The sequence below is a fragment of the Hylaeus volcanicus genome, chromosome 4 (genome assembly GCF_026283585.1).
Source record: "Hylaeus volcanicus isolate JK05 chromosome 4, UHH_iyHylVolc1.0_haploid, whole genome shotgun sequence".
NCBI lineage: Eukaryota > Metazoa > Arthropoda > Insecta > Hymenoptera > Colletidae > Hylaeus > Hylaeus volcanicus.
The window spans coordinates 8,320,752-8,344,701 of record NC_071979.1 but is presented as its reverse complement, the minus strand read 5'-3'; the positions used below and the strand labels follow the sequence as shown (position 1 = coordinate 8,344,701).

General features: G+C 39.2%; 1 protein-coding gene and 1 long non-coding RNA gene across 5 annotated transcripts in view; one reads left to right on the top strand and one right to left on the bottom strand.

Moving 5' to 3' along the window:
* LOC128874951 (otoferlin-like) overlaps positions 1 to 23,950 on the bottom strand; it is a 27,161-nt gene extending 3,211 nt beyond the window's left edge. The window contains exons 1-23 of one of the 4 annotated variants that reach the window (XM_054120159.1): positions 23,519 to 23,950; positions 15,729 to 15,787; positions 13,248 to 13,436; positions 12,524 to 12,795; positions 11,942 to 12,209; positions 10,672 to 10,848; positions 9,928 to 9,990; positions 8,631 to 8,715; positions 6,678 to 7,021; positions 6,162 to 6,472; positions 5,561 to 5,804; positions 5,092 to 5,328; positions 4,646 to 4,954; positions 4,352 to 4,504; positions 4,059 to 4,259; positions 3,399 to 3,650; positions 3,249 to 3,299; positions 2,511 to 2,812; positions 1,769 to 2,133; positions 1,357 to 1,539; positions 561 to 1,290; positions 315 to 485; positions 26 to 195 (exon numbers count right to left, since the gene is read on the bottom strand). In XM_054120159.1, coding sequence (XP_053976134.1) covers positions 26 to 195; positions 315 to 485; positions 561 to 1,290; positions 1,357 to 1,539; positions 1,769 to 2,133; positions 2,511 to 2,812; positions 3,249 to 3,299; positions 3,399 to 3,650; positions 4,059 to 4,259; positions 4,352 to 4,504; positions 4,646 to 4,954; positions 5,092 to 5,328; positions 5,561 to 5,804; positions 6,162 to 6,472; positions 6,678 to 7,021; positions 8,631 to 8,715; positions 9,928 to 9,990; positions 10,672 to 10,848; positions 11,942 to 12,209; positions 12,524 to 12,795; positions 13,248 to 13,436; positions 15,729 to 15,787; positions 23,519 to 23,597 — 5,215 coding nt within the window. In that variant the 5' untranslated portion in view covers positions 23,598 to 23,950. The remainder of the gene's footprint in view (positions 1 to 25; positions 196 to 314; positions 486 to 560; positions 1,291 to 1,356; positions 1,540 to 1,768; positions 2,134 to 2,510; positions 2,813 to 3,248; positions 3,300 to 3,398; positions 3,651 to 4,058; positions 4,260 to 4,351; positions 4,505 to 4,645; positions 4,955 to 5,091; positions 5,329 to 5,560; positions 5,805 to 6,161; positions 6,473 to 6,677; positions 7,022 to 8,630; positions 8,716 to 9,927; positions 9,991 to 10,671; positions 10,849 to 11,941; positions 12,210 to 12,523; positions 12,796 to 13,247; positions 13,437 to 15,728; positions 15,788 to 23,518) is intronic. The other 3 variants (XM_054120160.1, XM_054120163.1, XM_054120164.1) reach the window with 3 other exon arrangements.
* LOC128874954 (uncharacterized) lies at positions 13,774 to 15,389 on the top strand. Its single transcript, XR_008456714.1, has 2 exons — positions 13,774 to 14,227; positions 14,347 to 15,389. It is a non-coding gene; the product is annotated as an uncharacterized LOC128874954 (long non-coding RNA).

Genomic DNA, 23,950 nt, shown 5'->3' with positions numbered 1-23,950 from the left:
CCGAATGCAAATGAATGCCACTTGCCTTTGGAGTGAACGTAATATTCCATTTCTTCGTTCGATAGAGAAAACGTCTTCCTACCGATTGTCACTTGCCCATGAGAGTACAATGGACCATCCACCTTCCCTTCTTTGCAAAGTTTCGATAAAATTTGAGTTGGCTTCATGGCGTCTCTCCATTTGTTGTAACCAGATCTGAAATATAGTAGGAACTATCTTTCACGATGTTATGGGCTATGGCATACGCATTAAATCGGACCACAAAAATTTGTATCATCCGTGACCTTCCACCTTTTCAAATAAGGGAAACTTACTCGTCGTATCTTTTGGCTGGACCGCAAGTTGCGCGATGCCTACTATAAAATCGATTTTCCAAATCAATCTTCGTCTCACCGATCATGTCGTCGGCGCCTACCAAATCCCAGTCCAGCACTTGAATAGTCAACAACGAATCCTGAGGGAAGGTCGCCTCTATTTCGAAACACCTTCCAAATAAAATCAAATTTTACTTCTCCCAATCGCGTCTACGAGAGTCAATTATCGCGAATCCGTACACGTACTTGCCAAACACGGGATTGAGCTGCTTCGACACGTAATTCTCTTTGTCGCTGATCCTCTTGCCACCCAGTTGTAGAACAACATAAGGATCCGCCTTGCCGTTCAAATCGCACGGGTGGAGATCGTTTGCTTTGACGATGTAAACTCGCACCAGGACGTGAATCGGTTCGTTCGAAGGTACACCTTGGAAGAAACCGTATTGAGGGTCGAAGCCCATCACCGTGTGATCAATCAGGTCTTTTGGAAGTGGCCACTTGTAAACCTTTAGAGCGCCTTTGAAACTGCCGACGATTCGGGACTCGTCCTCGGGTTCGTCGCCAGTTTTCTTGCCACGATACAGCTCGAACGTGTGCAACCATTCCTTGAAGTGTTCGAACTCTGGCTGAGCCTCCAGCTCGTTCGGATAGATTTTCAAAAGTGCTGTTTTCGGGAACTTTCGACAACTGTGCCTGGGGCTGAGCTTCGAGACGAATCTTGCCGCATTTGCGGTCGATTTTAGGCCGAATAGTTTCTTCGCCGTCACGCCAGGGCTCTTCTCTCCCGAGACGTTCCCTTGACTTTGATTGTAACTCTCCTCCATGTACATCGAAGCGGTGCCGTTCGATTGAGTTTGAAAAATTGATTTCTCTTTACGGAGTTCCTTGTTTTCCTCTATCATCGCTTCGACGGAGGCAAAGTACTTCGTCCACCAGTCCTGGCAGCCGTCCTCGTCCTCGAAGACTGAGAAATCCCCTGGAAAGATAAGCCCACGTTTTTCCGTTTACTTCCCATCTCGTTCGAGAGAAATGGCAAGCTTACCAGTGCTCCCATCGTAAACCAGGCTTTGCTTCTTTCGTATGTTTTGCTCCGTTTTGTCTTTCTTCGTTGGCCATCCTGGGTCTAAACCCAAGGTAATGATCGTGTCTCCGCAATTGAATTCGAGATCTGCCAGGGACTCTGGTAGAGATGTCTGCTGGTACTTCGTTTTCGACGCGTCGAAGCCTACGTTAAAATGAAACAGAAGCTGATAAAGAATTTCATCTACCAGATGATTGCTTCTACATTTTGTTTTTATAATCAATGTATCCTTTCTTCGAATGCGTGACTGAAGGAAGATTAAAAGTTGTCTTTTCTTTGCAAATAAATAGCGAATTTACTTTAGAAAGACACGGAATAAATGTATACACCCAATAATTATTAGAATGAAATAAGAGTTATGCGTATACATCACCTGTATATTGTTGCAACTGATAAAGATTCTTTTTCCTCTCTTCAGCGTCCTTCGCTCTCTTGGTCTGCGGACAGTACATGTACTTGTGAATAGAATTGATCGTATGCGTGCCAACGAGAGTGTATCTGCCAAAGCTTCTGCAGTCCACCGCTCTGATTGTCAACGGTGGCCGATAAAGTTCCTGTTCCGGTAGCTCCAGCTCCAAGAACTTGATCGGCGTATTGAAATTCGGATTCTTCTTTGCATTCGGTATCACGGAGGAATAAAGGATGTGACCAGCGCACTCGACGTCCACGCGCGGCTTGTCCACGGTTAATAAATGTACCCTCTTCAGATCTCGCAAGCCCCAAAACAAAACCTCGATTCTGTGGTGTAAAACAAAGTACAAAGTTATAAATGCTCATTTTTATCCGGCACTCTAGAATGTCGTCTTTTATGTTACTGTAAATAAACATCTATTATTGATAAATGAACCTTTGACTCGTGTCCCTAAAGGAATTGCTTTGTTGACAGTCTACAGTGTGTGATCAAAGGAGTTGAATCGATATTTTTCATTCTTAAAGGAATTTTAAAATCGTATGTTATTGAACAAATATTCGAATGTCAAACTTTTATATAATTTTATTTTCTTTGCAAAAAGTTATCTTTTCATCGATAATCCCAAAAGAACTAAAAATTACAAATTAAGTCCAGAGTAATGGAAAGAATCAGGAAAGCCTTTGGAGAACGTGGGAGGTCTCACCGATATTTGGAGAGGGTTGGTCGAATGCCAATAGGAACTGGAAGAATAGGTCCTTGGTCCTGAGCAACGGCGTGCGATTGAATCGTTCTTTCCTTCGGGTCCGGCAGCGTTGGAAAGCCATAATCTCTGGTGGAAGGATACTCGAGCAATTCGAAAACTGCAAGAAGCTCGCCCGCCCTCGCTGCGCCTCTGGTCACGTCGTACCACTCCAAAGATGGAGGAAATTCTGGTGGCGTGTAAGTTTCCGAGGCGAGCTTCACGTGAGGTCGCGCGACTGCTCGTCCTATGTATTCCGACTTGCCCTAGAACGTCCCGTGTTCCTCTCAACCGATCTCCACGAACTTCTAATTTCATCCACAAGTCGAATTATGCACACACAAGGGGGAGTGATTTGTTTTTAACTATCATCAAGCATTTTACTCGTTCGATAAGATTTTTTTGTCATTTTATCCTTCAAAATTTTGTCTGAATAACTACTGGTAGCTAGTTTTCGTGGCGGGGGCCTCCCTTAAATAATACCGATGAACCGAAAGAGAACTAAAATCAGGGTCGAAACATACAAACGATATTCTTACGCTGTGCTTACTTCTATCGTAATCATCGTGCAGCCGATAGCGAATAGCGAAATGTGAAAGCGTGTCGTGTTGTGCGTATGTTTGATGCCTACAAGGGTAGAGTGTTGTGGCGTGTGGTTAATAGTGTAATTTGATATCTATATGTCGTATGTTGTATACAAACTGTTAAAGCAGAGCCCTCATGCAGTGTTATGTCCGTAGATACAAAATGACTCTGTAAAAAGAGAATTACAATAACATAAGAAACACAATACCGCGATATACGAACGAAAAGGGAGATTGAAATTCGAGAAAAATTACAGCTCTGACGCACCACTTTATCTTGGTCGAAGATCTCGATGACGATCGACGGTGGATCCTTTTTGATCTCTTCGTCGGTGCCGTAGATCAAGATATCGTCGAAGAGAAGCAGCTCGTCCCACGTGGGACTCAGAGTTTCGTCTATCACTTGCGTGGACTTGCAAAACTCACCGCAGATTACTCTCGCGAATGGATCCGATAGACCGGATGCGTCGCTGCCGATCAAAGATCGGGCTTGATACATGTGCGCTCTCAGCTGAAACTTCTACTCAATAATTATTACAAAATTACGTAAGAAAGTGTAACTGCATACTGCAAGTGCGCCGGTGCACTTGGGGAAAAATTCTGTTTTCGGAGGGTGATGGAAGTCGTTAAATTATGTAAAATTTGTTTCTACGAATCGTACAGTTAATCCCATAAGTATTCGTACCCTCTGTATTTATTAAAGAAATTTGTCTAATTTAAATGAATGCTTCAATTTTCCAAACGAATTTGTAATTGTAAATATATTCATGTGTAAATACTATAATTTAAATTCGACAAATTATTTCAATTTCTCATCTTTGCTTGACCCTTTCGGACCTGACTTCCTTTTAAAGAGAACAACATTATTTTTCAATGGATGGATACCGAGTGACTGCATTGGAAAGGTATTTACGCATCAGACACGCACGTGTTTGTCAACGTAATGTATAATAGTGGGTGGTAACGCTCGCGGCCTGTCGACGTTCTTCAATTCATGGCTGAGTTCGTATCCTTTCGGCAAGCCTTGGATAAAGTACTTCTTGTGCTTCAAGATACCCAGCCACATGTAAATTTGCAGCTTCGTCTGTATCGCCCAGCCGGAAGGTCCGAACTTTTTCTTTCCTGGAAGCTATCCGTTTAACGTAAGATAAATTTGCTGGCAGACATGTTTTTGTGTAAGTGGTATCAGACGGTGGCTAATCAGACAACGTCATAACATACTTTGAGAAACATGGTTTGCACTTTGCCACAGTATCTGCCGCATTCCTCGTCAACGATCGAGTAAATCAGTTCCCTTCCTGGTATTCTTTGATAAGCCACTCGTCGTCCTGCGCTAATTACCCAAATGAAGACATCGGGTAAAGAATCTTGAGGCTGAAATTACAAGACAGGGTTTTATATTAAACGAGTTTCACATTGCCAAATAAATTTTTCTATTACTTACTACTATAACCTATTATTATTTACAAATATTTATAGGACCGATCTAAGAAGCTAGGTTTGTATGGTACTCACATCTTCGACGAGAAATTTTAACTTTTGCAAGTAACCCTGAGCCGTCTTGAATCTTTCCTTGAAGCTACTTTTAGTGACAACCGCTTTAAGGTTTCTCCCCATGATTCCTATATTCTCCAATTCCCTTTGACAGAGTTTCATTCTCTCCTTGTCGAGCTTCGTTTTCCCAACCCCTGGCCCGGTGAGACACGACTTGCTGATGCTGACGTATCGATTGCAGTTGCTGCTCAATTCCTCGAGAGCAGATTTCAAGATTTTCTCGCTCGAGGAATCGTCTGCGTGCAGTTGTGCCTCCGAAAGACCTTCTTCCTAAATCAAAGTCGAAGAAACGACAGTGCTATGCCGTAACGCGTCCAGTGTCGATCGATATCGAACCTCGAGAAGGTCTTCGTGATCGTCGTTGATTTCATTTCAAAATGGCTCTGAGATTTACGTCTTCCACTTACCAGCTTGTCGGCGATTTTGCTAATTATATTGCTGTTGTACATTCTACGCCTGTAATCTGGCCAAATACTTCGAACATGGAGACAAGGCTTGTCGTCCCAGTATGGTAAAAAATAATAAGTCTTGTCGTGGGTCATCGGTTTGCATGCTGGAGTGGTGCTCTGCCAGGATCCGCTCAACACCTCCAGCAACTCCTCTTGCTCTCCGCTTGTCCCGCTCTTCGGCCCTATCTCGCACATCTAAAAACGACAAATCCGAACGCCTTCATTATCAACAGCGTTTTGCCATCTAGTGTGCAAATTTTGTTACATTAAAATTTCAATCATATTATTTCGATACTTCCTACATCCGTTTTAATTGAAACCAAAGCAATTTTTATCTGTAAATCGATTTCAACATAAATATCTGCTATCACGCTTTAATATGGTATATTTTTTAATTTTATAAGTTGTCAATATGTACGAAACTAACTTTGGAGCTTTCGTTGTGACCGTCCAAGGCGTTCCCCGCGTTTCCTATCGATATTTCAAAGTACATCGGTTTGTCGCCGAGTTTCTTGTCGATCATTGTGGCGTCCATTATCGTGGAGAAGAGGAAAAACTCCTCGTTCCTCGCGTAAGCAGTTTCGTTGACGATCACAGTTGGTTCCACCTCGACCTCCGATGGAGTCATCTCAACGTTATCACTTATTTCCGTTCTGATCGCTATTAATAATCTGGAATGTGACAAGTACGAGTCGTTTCAGTGAAAAATTAAACAACAGTACCTAACACCATCTATACGATACAATGAGAAAAAGAAACATTTTAGAATGTTTAATTGAGCCATTCATTGCACAAATCGATTAACTCCGTTAAACAAAAAGTTGACTATTGCGATGCAATAATGTTTCTTAAAATTCCCTGTATAATATAAATTCAAATAAATATTGAAAAGAGTTGTTTCCTTTTCGAGAAAGTTATTTGAAATATAAAAAGATACGACTACATCAAGTGCTTTGGCGCTTGAATTTCAGATTTTTCAAAAAGTGGAGTTAATCGATTCGTGCAGTGAACGGCTCGATTAAGAAAACCTTGCTCTGTAAGAGATTCCTTCGCCCAGTCCCGTGTTCAGCGTCGAGTGTTCGTCTATGAGGCTGTAATCCCTAATGCTTCCGTAGAAATGAATAAACGCTGGCCCAAACGTGGGTAGGAATCCCCTTTCGCCGTCGTTGCTAATTTGCTTCAGATCGACGAAATGCGTGCCAATTACGGTGGCGTGAACCGGGTCGTTGTCGCATAGCTGAATTTTAATCCTTTGACAGAGGGGTGGAAACATTTCCGTGAAAACGATCTGTTCGTTCCAAACCGGCGCGTAACTGTGCCTCTTAACGCTCGTCTTACCCTGAATTATATGAGAGATAGATAACAAGTTTTTTTTTTTTTCGTTTACACAAACAGCGATGGCGGAAACGAAAATGAAAAATCTACGATCGCCAATTGTGATCGTAGATTTTGATGTAATAGCAGGTTGTTCTACAAATCATTATGCCACTTATGATATTATGCGAAATCTCGTCAAAAGCTTGAAAAAGTTTCACTGATCTTACGGTCAATCCAGCAAAGGACACTTGAACGTAAGGATCGACGAGATCCTTGACCTCCCCCGTGAAGGCCTTCTTCACGTTCGCCATGATGCTGCTGTTCATTTTGGGTAAACCGTCGGCTCTGTAAACTTTAACGATGAACTTCGCCCTTTGCCTCTCGATAGGCACGCCATCCGGAAGCAACAGATTCCCCTCGATGTCGTCTTCGTCTTTTTCGCTCTTCGGAGGTATTTTCACGGTGTCGCCTTTTCCGATCACGCTTATATCGCACTTTAGGTAGCCCTTTGGACCACCAGCCACGTCGTCTGGGTCCGTTAGCAACGCCCATTTATGGTAAAACTGGTGATCTACGGACCAGACAATTTTGTTAGACCGTGTCTCTTATTAAATAACGACGCACAAAGAAACAAGAGAGTCGAAGCGAAGAAACGTTTCATGAATAATCGTAAGACACCATTCAATGGGGTGATATATGAACGTGTAGAAAGATGCAACTCCTGCAGTCATTCGCTTCCGATGAAAATCTGTTCTAATTAGAAATTCGTATTAACGATGTGAACTCATGCTCAGATTAGGTTAATACTACTAATTCTGAATATAACTATAGCGGGAATGGAAGAATTAACCGATATCTAACACGATCAGTCTACTTTTAAGCTTGTTAATTTGTCTGCAGAACAAACGCTGCAGAAAAGAATGATAAGTCACTCGTTTCTTCCATTAAGGATATATTCGATCGTAAGAATTATCGTAATATGTAGTTCCATGCGACAGAAGCGGCATGCTTTGGATATAATATAAGGTGTAGAAAATGATTCTGTGTATATCTAAAATAAAATCCGTATGTTTCATTGGTACTTTATCGCAACGAAACAATTGGTAAATATTTCTTAGGATTACGAGTGTATAGAGGCACAGAATTAACTTCTAAACCTAATAGAAAGCGATGTGCATATATACAAAAGGGTTGAAGAAGGCTTGCGCTGAAAAGGTACGAGATAAAAATGAGAAGCAGAACGTGAGAGTTTGCAACGATTATTCGTCACGAGTATTTATTTATTCGATTTTTTCGTCCGTCTCTTCGGCAGCTTTACAATTTTATCATCGATATCACGTGTATCAAGAATTTCAACTCATCGTCACTGGCTTTCTGTAGAAATTCCTATTCCCGATTGAAAATGCATATTGTTCAACCTCGCGCTTGATTGCACAATTTTCCAGAATTCTTAATTTAATCACTTACACCGCAAGCGGCAGCGAAAAAAGGTTACCGCGTAACAAGCACGCATGACGGTAAATGCCAGTAACGTTCGCATTACGTTCTATTTTTGCAACGCGAGATCCAATTAATTACCTTGGAACACAAATAAACGATATTTAAATTTTATGTCGATCGAACGTATTTAAAGTTTATTATGAAGCTCAATTCGCGCTAAAAGTCACTGGCAACGTAAAACGTAATGTTTGTAACGCGCCACGTCCGGAGCATAACGAATACAATGTAAAAATATTATTTGTATCAGATTAAAACGGAATATTTGGTTTCCCGTTCATTCTCTGTACCCTGCACCGCGTTATTTCAAACCGGTCGTTTTTTTATTTACCAAACTATAGGGGAAAAAAACAGTGTAAATACGAATCTTTTTTATGAATTTTTATTTTACATAATAAATACTTGGGGAATGTAAATGCTTCTGTACATGATAGTACAGGACAAAAATAAAAAGTGACGAACGTTTGAATTTTGTCAACGCTCTTTTTTTAACTATGATTATTTGAAAATTAGGTTAAATACTACGGAATAACATCCTGTCGTCTTTTATCACGTGTTTGTCTGTGTTACTTTTCGCTCGTTTCTTACCGCGCGCGCGCGGTCTTGATAGAAAATGAGAGACATTTAATCAATGATCGAAAAGTAGATTTTAGCGTCACTTTCGGACGGTTGAAAAATTGTACCTGGTTGTGCCCACACGGTCGCGATGTCTAATTTAAAGCTGCCCAGCGTTAGATTAGCGCGTAAGAGATTCCGCGATTGCTGCACCTGCGTACCAGTAGAAGGTTTTTTCACTTCGGGTAACCTGTATTCATTTCTTTTTCCTATTAACACCGAACACGTAAACTCCGCCTCTTTCGTTTTTGCGAACCACCTCTTCGTTAATACTAACAAAATTATTTCGATTAATATTACAAATATTTTTAAGCAGGAACGTCGGATATTCCTTAGAATTTTCATATCGTCGTCACCTCTTCTTGCTTCTGTTTGTACGCAAAACTATCCTTTTCACTTTTGATCGAGCAAGCATGCGTAATTACTTTCGCGTATCACGATCTATCTCTACTCTTACTTTTCAGATTCATGGAAAGGTATCATCGCGTTCGAGAGATTTATCTCATGAAATAGATAGAAAGCAAGGTTGAAACAGTTTTCAATATTAATGAAAGAAAACGTTTATAGAAATTAATAAATATTTTGGATACTTGAACACGATCATTTCTTCTCACGATCATGCGTCGTTCAAATTATTTGCTTCTCACGTGTCTTAATGACAGGTGAAAGCATTTATTCCCTTAAATACAACGTCACCGGTAATCGACACCTTTCAAACGATAAATATAGTAATATTCATATGTATTGTTGCTTGGCGTGAAAATATTATTTAAGAGAGGAGCATACTATTCAACGAACACGTATATTAATTAAGAAACAATAATACTCGAGTCGATATTGCCTTTGCAATAACGCATTCGATAAATTCGCCCGAGTCAAGACCCACTTGCGGTAGAGTTACGTTTTCAATTGACTGTTTATAGAACCGGAGTGTACCGTTGCCACGTTTATTTGAGAATTTACACTCGAGAAATCCGGAATCACTTTTCTATCAAGGAGAGTGGCTGCGCGTGTTTTGTTGCTCCTCGAGTAATTCCAATTTATCGTTTAAACTCGTTTTTATCGCTTCAAGGCGCAACCGAAGCTTAGATTCTTCTTAAATGAATCATACCACGTGACGCCCATCGCGATTACAAGATTTATTGATAAAAAGAAGCAATTTACGAGTCAACACCTGATGCTTTCGACTACCGAAAACATTGTAATTAAGCTAAGCGCGGTTAGCAATTTACTGGCGGCGCGTTACGATATTTGTGAAAAGTATCGACGTAGACTAATTGGCTAAATGCCTACCGAAGCGATCGGCTTCCTAACTTCTATAAGGAGCAGCGACGATAAATCAACGATAATTTTGATTCTACTTACCGAAAGCGTGATTATTTTGTCGAAAAGCATCACGGGCGGCATGTGAAAGTCGAAGACAAAGTACTGAAATAGAAACGCACGTACGTTATTTTAAAGGAATAATCATTTTAAATGACAATTACGTGTGTATTTCTATAATAATTATGCCAATCAGACCTGAGCATAACACGTTGAATTATTTCGTAATTATTTTCATATCTCCGATCACTTTTGAAATAACATTTCTTGGAATATTATTTCAAATAACGTATTATTTTATTTTACAAATATTTGAAATAATTGTTTGATATGTTTGTAAAATTAATAATTGTGAAACGAATATATTTGAACTGTGCACAAGCTGGAACCAGCAGAGTGACCTGTATATATGAAATGGTTATCCAATTATGAAACAAATTTTTCGAAAGTATAACATCAGAAAATAAAAAATCCGAAATGAAAGAGTAACGAAATAATTCTTTATTGGAAATAGTTATTATTTCTAATTAATTGATATTATTTTTTTTTTTCAAATAACCGTAATGGAAAAAAATCCAAAATAAATTATTTCGTATTTTCATTTTAATTAAAACTTGCCCAGGTCTGATACCAATCAACGAAATTCGAGGGCTGCCGTTTCGTTTCGAGTTTATGTGATGTATAAATTCACGTTCGTATACGGGGTGTCTCTGGATAAAGAATGTAGCTTTCTCAAACTTCGTGATACGTTATTCATGGACTGAGGTTTTCGAAAATAAAGCTTACTTCGTTGTAGTACGGACAGTTTGTAGATTCCTTGACGCTGGTATATTTTCGTTGATCCCCGATTTGAACGCAAACGACCGGATCCATGTTCAAGCCCGCTAACTGTCTCGCTTCGATTATGGTAATGCAGACTTGATAGTCCTGCGCCTTTAACGCAGTTTGCCCGGTGTCCGTGGTCTGTAGAACACAAGTTCGAACAGCGAAATCATAGAGATACAGGATGTTAGAAACGAGTATTCGTAACGCAACCATCTATGTTATTATACAAGGACACTAGAACACAGACACCATTGTTTTCAGCGATCACCGATTAATTTCACAGTATCAAATGTGTAAAACCGATACCCAATAGGTAATCACCCATTGGCGTTATTCGAGTACATCGATTTTGCTGGACGCGAAACTGGGACAAAATTTTCTGGCGATTTTTAAATACCGATTCACTTAAGGACGTCTCTCGTTATATTGGAAAACATGTTGAGAACTTAGAAAATTGATAATTTAATGATAATAGATATTTTTACTAAAACTATAGTTATGAACGATTGAATATAGACACACAGAATTAATGTCTACACCTAAAGAAATGTTATATTTATGTTATTCAACCGTAAAAATGTTAATCGTATCGCAGTAAAAGTTTGCTCACGCATCGTATGATCGTCGATTCCGGGATAGAAAAAAGAAATTAAGCGACGTCGATACTCTCCGGGTCGAAGACAAACGCGAGCGGATTCTTATGCAGAGTTCGTAGTGCAATTCGTCGCGCAATTTATTTATTTCCTTTCCCTTACTGGTGCGACTCGATGGCGAGCTCTCGACCGCTCTCCATTTCTTCCATTTGTAAATTTCCATTCGACGGCGTCCCTATGGAATACGTTAACGACCCTTCCACGCGATCCCGGAGAATATCGCGGAAACGTCGACAAATCGACGACAATTATTAACGTCCATTCCACGCTTTTCTGTCTAATGGAAATGAAAACACGAACTGCGCGACGATAATTGCTTTTCGATTGGTAAATTTCAAATCCTGGTCTATATTGCAATATATATTAACTTTCGATTTTTAAATAGGTTAATGTACGTGTTATCATGTGCATGACTACAGTTGAATACGTCCTTTGTTGAGAAAAACGTAAATTCGAACGAAAACAAACATTATAGCTGAAACAAAGCAGGCTATTCTAAAGTAGTCTTACCATGAGACAATAACAGAAGGAGATTATTTTTATATGAAAATGATCAGGATTATTAAGATCTATCGAACCTTGGGTTTTGCTTTTTTCGTTGGTTTGACGATCGCGTCCAGTACCTCCGACGAATTTACATTGACCTGGCTGTCGTAGTCGGAGGCGTTCGTTTCTAAAGAAGTCATCGAGTTCGTTCTCGAGGGTTCGTTGGAAGTTGCACAACTCGAGTCTCTTCTTTCGAGTAACTCTTTAGTTTCCGAGCCGCTGTCGCAGGATCGAGCCCTGGATGGCCTCTGTTTCCCCAGCTTCATGAACGATCTCATACTTTTCAACGTCGAACTTCGGCTGCACGGACAAAATGTTTTCAAACGTTTCATATTCAATCAAATACATGCTTTCCATTTCATACTCATGAAATCCCAAGTAACCTTTATACTTTACTTAAAAAGAACAAAGAAAAACTGAGCCACTCCGCTGCTCAAGAATTCTTAAGAGAGAAATAATATCCTCGGTTCGATGGTTCCTGCTTACAGTTTCTTATTTCTGTCGAAGAAGTATGAAAACAAAGGAGCGAGAACTGAAGCGAAGGAAAATCGATGTTACGGAGGAGAATGAAACGCGATCCGGGAGCTGGAACCGACTTATCGAGAATATCTCACCTCTTTCGATCTGGCGACTTCTCAGCCGTCGACAGGGAGCTACCCCTTTGCAGAAAACCCCTTTTGGAAGTTTTTTCGGGACTCTGCCAGGAACCCCTTCGTTTGCCATTGGCTGAGCTGGTATTGGCTTGCTCGAGGCTCCGCTCGAGATTCGCAATGTTCTGCTCGATGTCGATCAGCATCTGTTGCTCGTCCTCCATTATTTCCGATGCAGCGTACGAACTGCAACTTCCGTCGGGGGGGTTGTATCGAATTTCGAAGCAAACCACGGCCTACGCATACCAAATGAATTTTCCACGCGTTGGGAGCACTTCTCTACCAGATGCTCGCCGATTTAACATGCGCTCCGTTTAACGTCGTTTCATATTTTCAAGATTTATATTTGAAATAAACGTCCGCATGAAAAAAAAAAAAATATAAATAATTTATTACTCGAAGCGAAATTATTTTCAGTTGAATTAAAATTTGTAGAATAGCTAAAGTAAAAATTTTTTTTTATTCTACAAGTTATTTCTACCTACAATTTTTTGACGAGAGTTCTCAACTTATTTCTTATCTAACATATCGAACCGTTCGAATTAATTGCATCTGAAATTGTACCGCTCTTTTCGTTGACGTAGATTTTGGCTCATTAAAATCAGCAATTGAAGCGTAACGCTCGACAAGATGTAATTGATCGCGGAAGCTGTTATCGCAATCACGGACGACATATGCTTCAACGTACCGGAAGCGGTTTGTTGTTGAGATCTACCAGAGAGTCCGTGACGGCAATTCGACCTTCTCGCACTACAGTCTGCAGGACCAATCCATATTTCGCTATCACTTTTTCATTCCTCAAAACTCCGCGCGACACCACCGCCAATTGCAATACTTCCGCCTCGTCCACTGGTCTGCCCAAATTCCAAGTGAAACCCTGAAATTAATTTCGGGTTCAACAATTTTTATTTATCTATCAGAATCTATGACAATCTACGGTCTACTGCAGGGAATTCCAGTAATAGAGTTCCAAATTAAGGTCAATATGTCAATAATTACTCTGACTACAACATCTGACCGTACTACTCGCAGATCTGTTTCTACCGTGAAATTAAACCAAGCTTTACCTAGTCTGATATTGAATTCTTCAACTTGAAACCGTTTTTCCGTATATAACGTTAGATTGTTTACTAATACACCGCCGGAATAACGCTGGGAAATCATATTTTACCGTATTGTTCGAGCAACCGTTCCTTGGCTGCTTCAGCCACCCACGCGCAGAAAATGATCGTTAATCAACGCGACAAGCAGATTAGCTTTGCGTCGCTTCACTCGAAGTTTAAACGTGCGAGAGACGACCGTTTATCGACGCGCTGTGCAACAAGCAATCAGAAAATTGGACGCATTATCGACACCCGGTTACGGAACTTAACTTACTTTACGCAGGACCGGTGTAATGGGTCGATGCTTTCATTCGCTGGAACGACATCGTGCGAATTAGCTTTCAAAGTGGAATAGATACGGAAAGACTCTATCATCGATACGGTTAAAATGAGTTCGAGCTAGCGGAAAACCTATAACCTCTCATGGGACAAATTTTAAGTGGATTTTCTTTTTTTGCTTTAATCGAATGCACGCAAAGCGTAGCAATCTCCACCCGTGAATCGATTTTGCTACGAAAATATGCTGTCTCACTTTAATAATGTATATGTTTTAATTCTAAAAAAGGTATTGTGATGATAAGCAGTGGTAATTTTGATATAAAAAGAAACTATTCGATAGGTTTAATGTTTCCAAATAAATATGTAGTAAACGTGTTAGTTTTGATAATAAATCTTCTTATATAGGAGGATTGCAATTACATATTGATAAACAGCGATGGATTTTCGTATCTGAGCGAAATTTAAAGGAATTTCGATAACGTTCAGCCAAGCGACAACGATTTATATTTTGGAACGTAATCGAATTCCGTGAAAAAGAACTTCTGAGTGAAAACATTCTGAACAATGATATAAAATTTAAATAAATGAATGCAACGATTGAATTATACACAGACAACAAAAAATGGTAATCAGCAATCCCTTTCCCATTCCCGTTCAAGTAATTACATTATTTGCATTTTTATCGCTAATATAAAAGTCGTTCCGCGAGAATTGCCATGGCGATGAAGTTTATAACTTCTCATAAAAAATAACTGTCGCAATGTAGCACGCCACAACGTAAATCTAATTGACCCACATCGTGACGTACAATTTATAAATGTTTTAATCTTCTCCGAACGTTAAAACCTTTGACTGTAACTGGCACTGTATGCGATAAAAATGGCCGAGAAACAAAGTGCAATTGAAACAAAAAACCTGTACTACGGGATGCTAAAGGGGAATGATAAACCATAGTAAACCAGTAGATAATTGTAAACGAGCATAATGCAATACAAAATCGTACAATAAAATAGAGGAGTATTACAACTCGAGAGTCTGATTCATATTCTCGTGACAATTTCAACTTGTTTTAGCGCGTACCTTGTACAGTAAACTCTCTCATGGGTTTACCTTTAATACTTTATGCAGCGTGCATCCTTTCAACGAGCGTGTTTAACGCGGTTGAAATTTGAAGTATTAACAACTCGCAGCACAGTACAAGGAGATAGTCGAACATGAAAGCCTTCGTTCGCAAAAAGAAACGCGAAAGCGGGAAATTAAATGAATTAATGCGATAAGACACTCGCTGTACATGCGCGCAGCTTTAAATCGCAAAAATGTTTTCGTCAACATCGCTCTAATTAAAGGGAAAACTAGGTCATGGTAAGCGGTTGATAAACAATGTATACTGCATGCATATATGTCGAATTTAGACCTTAAGATTGCACAAAAAAAAAGAAAATACAAAAGGAAATGAAATTTCCGCGTATCGCGGTTATCGCGACTTTTGAATATCGCACTTAGAATGTAAATAATAATGAGTGCTCGGCCATAACGACAAGGACTACTTATTCTCGAAGAATGGAAGCTTTCCTGGAACCTGTCCATTTCGAACAGCTGGTAAATGCGTGATAATTGCATTGTGTCGACGATAACGAAGACAAAGGCCGAAATAATTATAGTTCGAAGCAGAATAATGCATTTAAATTAAGAATACGTCTGCAACGGCGATGCATTATACTTATCGTTCCTGATTTCGAAACCAGACGCAACTTGTAATTGAAGGGAATAATTATAGTTGAACTTACTTCGTTCACCGCGATGTGATCTGAGCTTTCTTCGAGACATTTTGAGTAGTGAGCAACGCCTGCAACAAAGGAATTATTGGAATTTAAAGATGATTTAGCAAACCTATTTTAAACTTCTTCAATACGCACAAAGAGTACGAATACTTATGTGACGGACTGTATGTACTACAAGGTTTATGAATCGAGTAAACCGTGTTTACGAACTCTTTGTATTAATGCAACCCCTTGCGAATTTAACGCTTTCCTGCTCTAAAATTTCCGACGCACTTTGGACGTGTAAACAGAAGCCATTCATCCTACTCATATTTTCATCGAGGATAAGTGGCGGTTATTCTAATAAATAAACGTGGAAGTAAAGTGTAATCAACATCAATGTAAAAGCGACATCGTACATTGATTCTACTCCCAGTTGTAATTTCACGGGCAGGGACATTTACGATATTACAGGAAGGCTTTTATACGTACCGAAATGCTTAAAGTTTATGGCGCCAATTGTGGCTGATTTACGACCAAGTTTCCCATTCTGCTACCAACCCAGACATAACAATGAAATCAAGACTTTCACTTAATCGCCTTTAAGAGTTGGACAAGCCGCATAATCCCTTTACAATCTACTTTGCGCGTAAGGGATTTAACTTCCAATTTCAATCATTCATATCATGCGCGATGATTTCAACTAAGAGAAATTTTAACGTCTTTGTTAACCGAGTGTGAGGACAAAGAACATAGAACATAGGACATAGGTGTAGAAATGAACTGTCTTTACATTGAATTATTTATTACTCTAGTTTAATTGGAGGAAAAATTAAAAATTGCATAGTTTTTCCTTTTAAATAAATGATAAATTTACCTTGAAAAATCAAAGAATTAGTTTCTACACCTAGTATAATATAAAAATGAATAAAACAAAGAGCGTGCTTGGTTAAAAATGTCTACTATTAAGAATGGAAAAACGTTTACAGTCGTTTTTTTCCTCTCGTTACACATGCATTCATTAAGAACGGAATGTTTCGCTCTGTACAATTTTACCGTACACCCGGCAACAAGCCAGTCTTACGCATTTCGCTGGGAAATCCGAAACATTACCTAAGGCACGCACGGAAGCTTGAATTTTAACTCGCGTTAATTTCTATCGAGGGTTATTTCGCTCGGTGTTCTGGGTCTAAGACATACTTCGTAAACGAGAAAATTACGAGACGACTGCGCAATCTTTTCTCGAAATAAGCGAGAATAAACTCGCAGTGTGCGTACTTTAATACTCGAGTAATCCTACACATGAAGCGGTTTATTTTCCTCTGTTGCCTGGAATTTGTTGTCATTAGCTTATTTTGTATTAGCTTGAACTTTTGCAACCACCTCCATCCAGAATGTTTAAATCAGAACGAAACCGTACGATAAAATGAACTGTAGTTCGCACGTTAAAGGAACAATTTATAACGTTATAAATAAAGCCAGTCGAGGCGTTAAAAAACAGCTGTTATATAGAGATGTTTACGACTATAAAAAGAAATTGTATTTTCACGATACACGACAAGCTACAACGCGTGCATACTAATCAGGTAAATCCGAAAAAACAACGTAACATTAAAAGGGGTCGAGCAAGAACGCACCTCGCGCAACCGTATGTCACGCGAGCTCACCGTGAACTAGGCCAGGCACTATTAAATGAACCTTTAACCCCTAGGGCCAGGACCTCAGGCTGAAGGTGGATCCACACTTGTGACAGAACAACAAGAATCGTGTGCCTAAATATTGGAAGCATCGTCGTTTCGTCCACGCTTCCAACGTTAAAGCGTTGTCAGAGATTCTAGAGATAATACCTTCATCTTGTGTCTTCTAAAGGGCTGAGAGTCGTCGCAGAAAATCTGAGAAAAGAATCAACATGGCGAAGAGCAGTGCAAGCGAAAGAATATTTTTTTTTAAATTGGGTCCTACGGAACTTTAAAAATGATCGATTCGTCGACTTTGAATTTCCACAAAATATATTTAAAAGGTGGCGTGAATGCTTTGAGAAATGTTCGTTCACGAGGAGATTATAGCGAATTTAATTTCTACGCCTACTATTTCAGAAATTCTGGGTATCTGGAGTGAAATAAGTAAAAAGAAGGTAACTTGCAAAGTTGATGAGTACTCGAGAGGCTCCCGACAAACAGGTCACTCTGTATAACAAAGAACTTTTAACTCGTAACATTCGATGAAATGTCAACATCTAAAAATAAGAGAGACGAACGTCAACCGTTTGACGGGTCGAGGGAACGGAAACGTTGATAAAGTAAGCCGTTAAGTCAATGCTAGTTAACGCGATCGAGCGCAGATGCGGGACGCGAAATATTTAACGAAGCGTAAGTATCTGGAGGGTGCAACTGCAAAGGCTATCGATAGGTTAAATGAACCAACGTGTACCTGGTCATCTTGCGGGATCGTGCATATTACAAACATAAAGGGGAACGGAAAGACAACAGCTCGTTTTTAAGGGTGTTTCACGTTTTCAGTTGGGCAAACGGAAAAGTTTTCTCATTAATACTGAAGCTTGTAATTCTCGTTAAAACAGATGTTTTCGTCATTTTGGTACAGTACAGTACCAACCTTCAACCTGATATTAATTTGATATACGTCAAATTTTTCTTATCGTTAGTTTTTTACAAATGTTGTAATTATTAGACTGAGGATATTCATATAAATTCATATTTTCATAGATACAGAAAATATTTAAAACTTAAAGTATGTCTAATATTCCAAACGGTATAAAATGTATATTATTGTTGATATTTAATATAATTTTGCATTTGAGCACATTCGTACAGATTTCCGTACATTTTCGTGCTATAAATGCATAAACAGCTACCGTCTAGTAATTATGAAATACCTACACTTGTAATCTGTCAGAGGAATAATAATTATAATGGCCATCAGGTTAAGACTTAAGTCACGCAAAATACAGATTCGTTATAATGGAGATCAGATCGAGAACTTAGAAGGTTGGTCATTTATCGTATAAGAACAAAATAACGTTTCTACTGAAAAACTTAAGGTACGCTTATAAATGATCAACAATAAAGGCACAAAATTAATTTCCACACCTGGCATTGTCGAAGCCATATGTCGGAGCTCGATGATTCTACAAGTAAAACTGTTTTGAGCGCTGAAAACTTCGACTGAAGAAGATTCAACAGTTGCATCAGAAGAACTGACTCAGAAAGTCAATTCTTTGAACTAAACCCATCCGCCGTTTGTGCTCGCGAGTCACTGGAAGCTCTTTGGGAACGGGAGTAAAACGAAAAGGTGGATACTCCATAAATTGTCCAAAGAAGGTCTTCGCCAAAGACTCAGGGCCTGGGGATCTCTCCTATCCCGTTTAAAGCTCGAGCTATTTCTGGACTCGAGTGACAAGGAATGAAATATGGATATTACCCCGTAATACTAACCCCATGGAATAACTAAATCCAGAGAAATCCTTCGCAAAATATGCCAAACCGTGTTCTCAAAGAAAATTCCCTTCGTCGTATGACTGAATCAGGGAGAAATTATGTAGATTCGCGAGGGGAGAATGATTGGTTGCAAAGGGCTGGCTTGGTATTCACTTTGTACAATTTGTTCGATGCTGGGAGCAACAGTTCCGTCTGTCAATTAAACCATTACCCTTTCATCGCTGGAACCAGACCTGGGATATCAAAATTCGAAACGAAACGACTAGCTGCACTCGATAAGAGGAGTTTTTCCCTCAGGGTATCGCGCTACCTCTAAAAGCCAGAGGAAATCAACTTCGAAAATTTGATACACCCTATCCACACCTCGAATATTACGTTAGAAATAGTGTAAATCGGTACGGGATATCTTTCTGGTGGGTGAATGGAAAAATTGAGCACACTTTAGGAATTTTTTTTCGAGGCTTATGAAATAAAGAACGACTCCAATGTTTTTTCTGCTAATAACACTATTCAGAAAGAGTACAAAACTATTTTCGCACTTTTTATGAATAGTATAATCGGTAGAAAAAAAAGCATAGGAATCGTTCTTTGTTTTATGCACCTCGGAAAAAATTCCTAATGTATGCTTGTCTAATTTTTCAGGCGTTACACCAGAAAGACCCCTTAACCGAGCGGTGCACGTATCTCGATACGAATTCCTGGCATTACCAAATTGTCCAGGTCCATATGAAAGCGAAACAATATTGTTTCACGAACGACAGATTATGGAAACCGTTTAGTGATCCGCGAAACGTCAATCAATCGTATCTCGCCGATATGCGTGTACCCGTATGAGTGGCAGCATAACGCGCGCAACTGCAATTCAAGTATAAATCAATGTCTGAAGCAATTATATCTATACTGTTTTCCGTGTGCAATGCGGTACGTAGCATTCAACAAATGCTGGGAAAAAATAAAAGGCACCACGCGGGATGCGGAAATTTGTACTTGGTTCGGAAGAAAGTACTACGGGTTCGTGTAGGTAGTGAATATGTATCAATGGTAGCCATTTTGCAAATATGGGTCAATACATTTGTATAGAACAATTTCAAGCTTATGTAAAAAATGTACGAAAGAATTGCCTCCTGGGCCAAGCTTTGTGCGCCACTGAAACGTTAAAAAACACAACCCCGTTGTCAAATTTTCTCGTTGGTTAGAGTGCTGGAAATCAATTAAATGATACAGACGTTTCATCGTTAAAATTATTCACGTACGATTTCAATCCTATTTCATAATGGAAAATGAGACCAGTTTTCAACGATTGTTCGAAATCAAATTATACGGCGGTGAAATGGCAAAATCGTGTACAATTCCTAGGGTAGGCTCAGTTTTTAAAAAGTGTCCAGTAGTTGCTCTATTCTGAAATACCGTCGCCATATCGCGGAATGTAATTGTTTGAAATGCAAATCCAGATAGTATCTGGATGTAGGCGAGTATTAAAATAGTCCAACCTTCTAATTAATTCAACCGACGTTACGTTACGATTTTAATTGCGTTTGCGGTTGGGTGACGCAGCTAGAAACGAATTTAATGTTTATAATAGAACATTCTACGTGTACACCGACGCGTAACTAAGTAAGAAGAACTAAGAAATCATTGCTGAAGAAATAATTGCGAGTGATTCACAATTTCCGTCTATTTTTTCTACCTTTCACTCTTCCGACGTAATGGCTTTCATCTTTCCATTAATTGAATTAATTAAAACAGATCCGATTGCCTGTGATAAATGTCAGTTTATAATTTTCGTAAATAATACGAGATTGGTGGATTATTTTGAATAATAATATCGAAAGGTACTTTGTTTCTGAATCTTTTTACAGGTGAATTAAGTTACAAGAATTAAGTAACAGCGAAAGCCATATATGTGTGATCACAATTTATATATAAAATAGACATTTGTAAAATACATAAAGTTAAATAAATTAGATTTTTCTAATTTTGTTCACATACATAAAATAGTGTGAATAGTAATATGCATCTTAAAATTATGTTCAGTGAGAAAGAGCAACTTTAGAGAATTAGTGACCTCATCAACTATCGAGATATTCATGAATGAATGAAAATAATATTCCCGTTAGTGCAGCGTCATTCAAACGTGTAGGACATTAAAGTTTTCACTTCAAAGAGCGGTATTCATCCTTTCATACGCATTCGCATATTCGAGAGCAGAAAGGAATAAATAATCGACGTCAAGCATTCGATCGGCTTGACTTGACAGGTATAAATGTTGAAAACATACCAAATGCCGTCGATTCAAACTTTTCGAAAGTATGAAATTTAAAAATTCAAAGATCTGTAAAAGCAGCGCTCGAAAACGAAGTAAATTATGGAAAAGAATCGGAATTGCTTTTGGTCGGTACGTATCGACGGTAGATACGCTCCAGATTCAGGGGAAAATGTATATCGGAGAGAAATAAACTATAGGGGCACGCGAGCGTTAAGTATCACATTTTATGCGTGGTAAAACTTTTAAATATGACCCGAGTGTGACAGTGTAAAGGTTAAAAATTGAAAATCCCGTGCCGATTATGAACGTTAGAGGTGCAGCAGATCGCTGCTCCGGATAGAAGCACTTATTTATAGACGGATTAATTTTAATCGATAATTCTGATTAACTTTGCGAGAATGGAAATATAGAGCAGATTACCTCTGAAAATTGCGGAATAATACAGGCAAATTTCCGTAAGGTGACATCCGGTCTTTTTGCACGATAAATGACGTTGCGGAAGCTCGATAGCGAAAGTTATTACGACGAAAAACTTCTAGTCATTACACACGCAAACGCGCGACTAATGTTGCGCTCTTTTCCCGTATCGATTGGATAATTGATTCAAACTTTCATCGAGTTTATCGTACCGCGTTATTTCGATAATCGCGTAGATCTCGCGTCACGTTTATCTCGGAAACATTATTTTACTTCCTTTCCATATCGTCGATAACTAAGTATGTCAACGCTTACGTTTCAATTTTCTGAAACGATGTTTCGTGTCAACGATTCCTGTGATCGTTAACATTTTCTCTGCCAACGTAAATAACTCGTTTCACGCAATTATTCATGCATAATGTCCTCATCCAGGTATGGCAATGCTTGCAATAGTAACAAAATAAAAATTAGATCGAAAATGAAATAAAAATAAAAGAAATAGAAGGGTTACATTATTAAAAGAATTATGAACACACAATCACCCGATTTTATAATCGAATCGCTTGTTAGAAACAAATAACGAAGGATATTTCTAGATTTATTAAATCCAGGAAAGTAAATTTTAGTTTAATAGTTATTAGATTATTGGACAATTATGGCCCGTAATTAACGATCCGCTTTCCGATCATAACCTTTATATTAATATATTTCCCGAAGAGAACCCGATAGCGATGTTGAAACGACGATAATTAAAAATCTGAAATTAAACTGGTCCGTGCAGTCTAATAAATACACGCTTAATCGAGAAAGGAGCAATTTCTATGAAGTCGCCTCTTGAAATATATATTTTCATACGCGATTTATATTTCCACGAGGCTATGAAAATACGTACGTTATACTCCCGGATGGTATGAATTTTAATTACGATAAAATATGCGTATCTCGTCTAGAAGGAACAGGAAAACTCCGCAAACATCTACTGGGTAAACACTTTTTGTAATTGCATAAATGGGCACTCTATTTTACCAAGTGCGCCATGAGAGAGTGTGATGAATTGAATACATAGTCAAGATAATGTAAATGCGATGTGTAGGTATTCGCTCCTTACATTGATTGCTGTGTTAACTTTTGTGAAAATTTGTATGAGGACAAAATTTTGATTGGAAATAATTGAAAACTGTATAATTGAAGATTTGTCACAGGATTTGTTGTTCAAAACTCATCAGAATTCACGAACCTTATCCAGATTTATTTATACAAATTTCGTACGGATCACGATTTGACTTCAATCGATGACTCGAGTATATTTCTTAAGGCTGTCCATCAGACACCGCGAAGGCATGTTTTTTCTCACTGCGATCGCGCGCGAAACCGATCCAGACGCTTCGATGCATTGCCTATTGAGCCATAAAAATTCTAGATCCTCCTCGAGCAATCAACGAAACCATGCGTAAAATTTGAAAAGAAGCACACAAATTCTCTAAAAAGAATTCTCGAAGTTGACCCATTTCTCGAGGCACTGAAGTAAGTAGAACTCTTCTTGTTCAATTAGCTGTGCAAACTTCAAAAGCCTCCTCAAAGAATCTTTAGAGCGTTGTTCTCGACACTTTGCGAATGTTATCGAGCAAAATACTTTAAATAGCGAGGCTTACAATCGAAGGATGCAGTTCTGCACTTACCCCGAAAGTCTACCTTGACGGCCTTCTCTCCTTTGTATTTGAGTCCTTGGAAGTTCTTGACGATAACGACGAGCGCCATTCTCCGTTGATTCCTTCGCAGAATCTGCCCTCTCGAGAATATTCAACGTTCGTTGGCGATCCGCGTTCCAGAAGAACCGAACGAGCACGCTACAGCGCGGATTTTGTCTTGCTCCTCGATCATCTTCGTCTGCACAGTATCCGAAAACGAGCGAACGCTCGCGGTGGTCTTGGATTCGTTTGAAAGAAGAAGTGGCCTGGACGAAGAAATCGTTCGAATCGCGTACTCGTCGAGGACACGTGCACGATAATTATTGTTTGTCCACTACGGGTAAGTGTCCCGAGCAATTGCTGTCACTGTCGACCAACGAAGGAGCGTGCACGCGAAAGGGCAGTCTCGAACTGGCTCGTGTT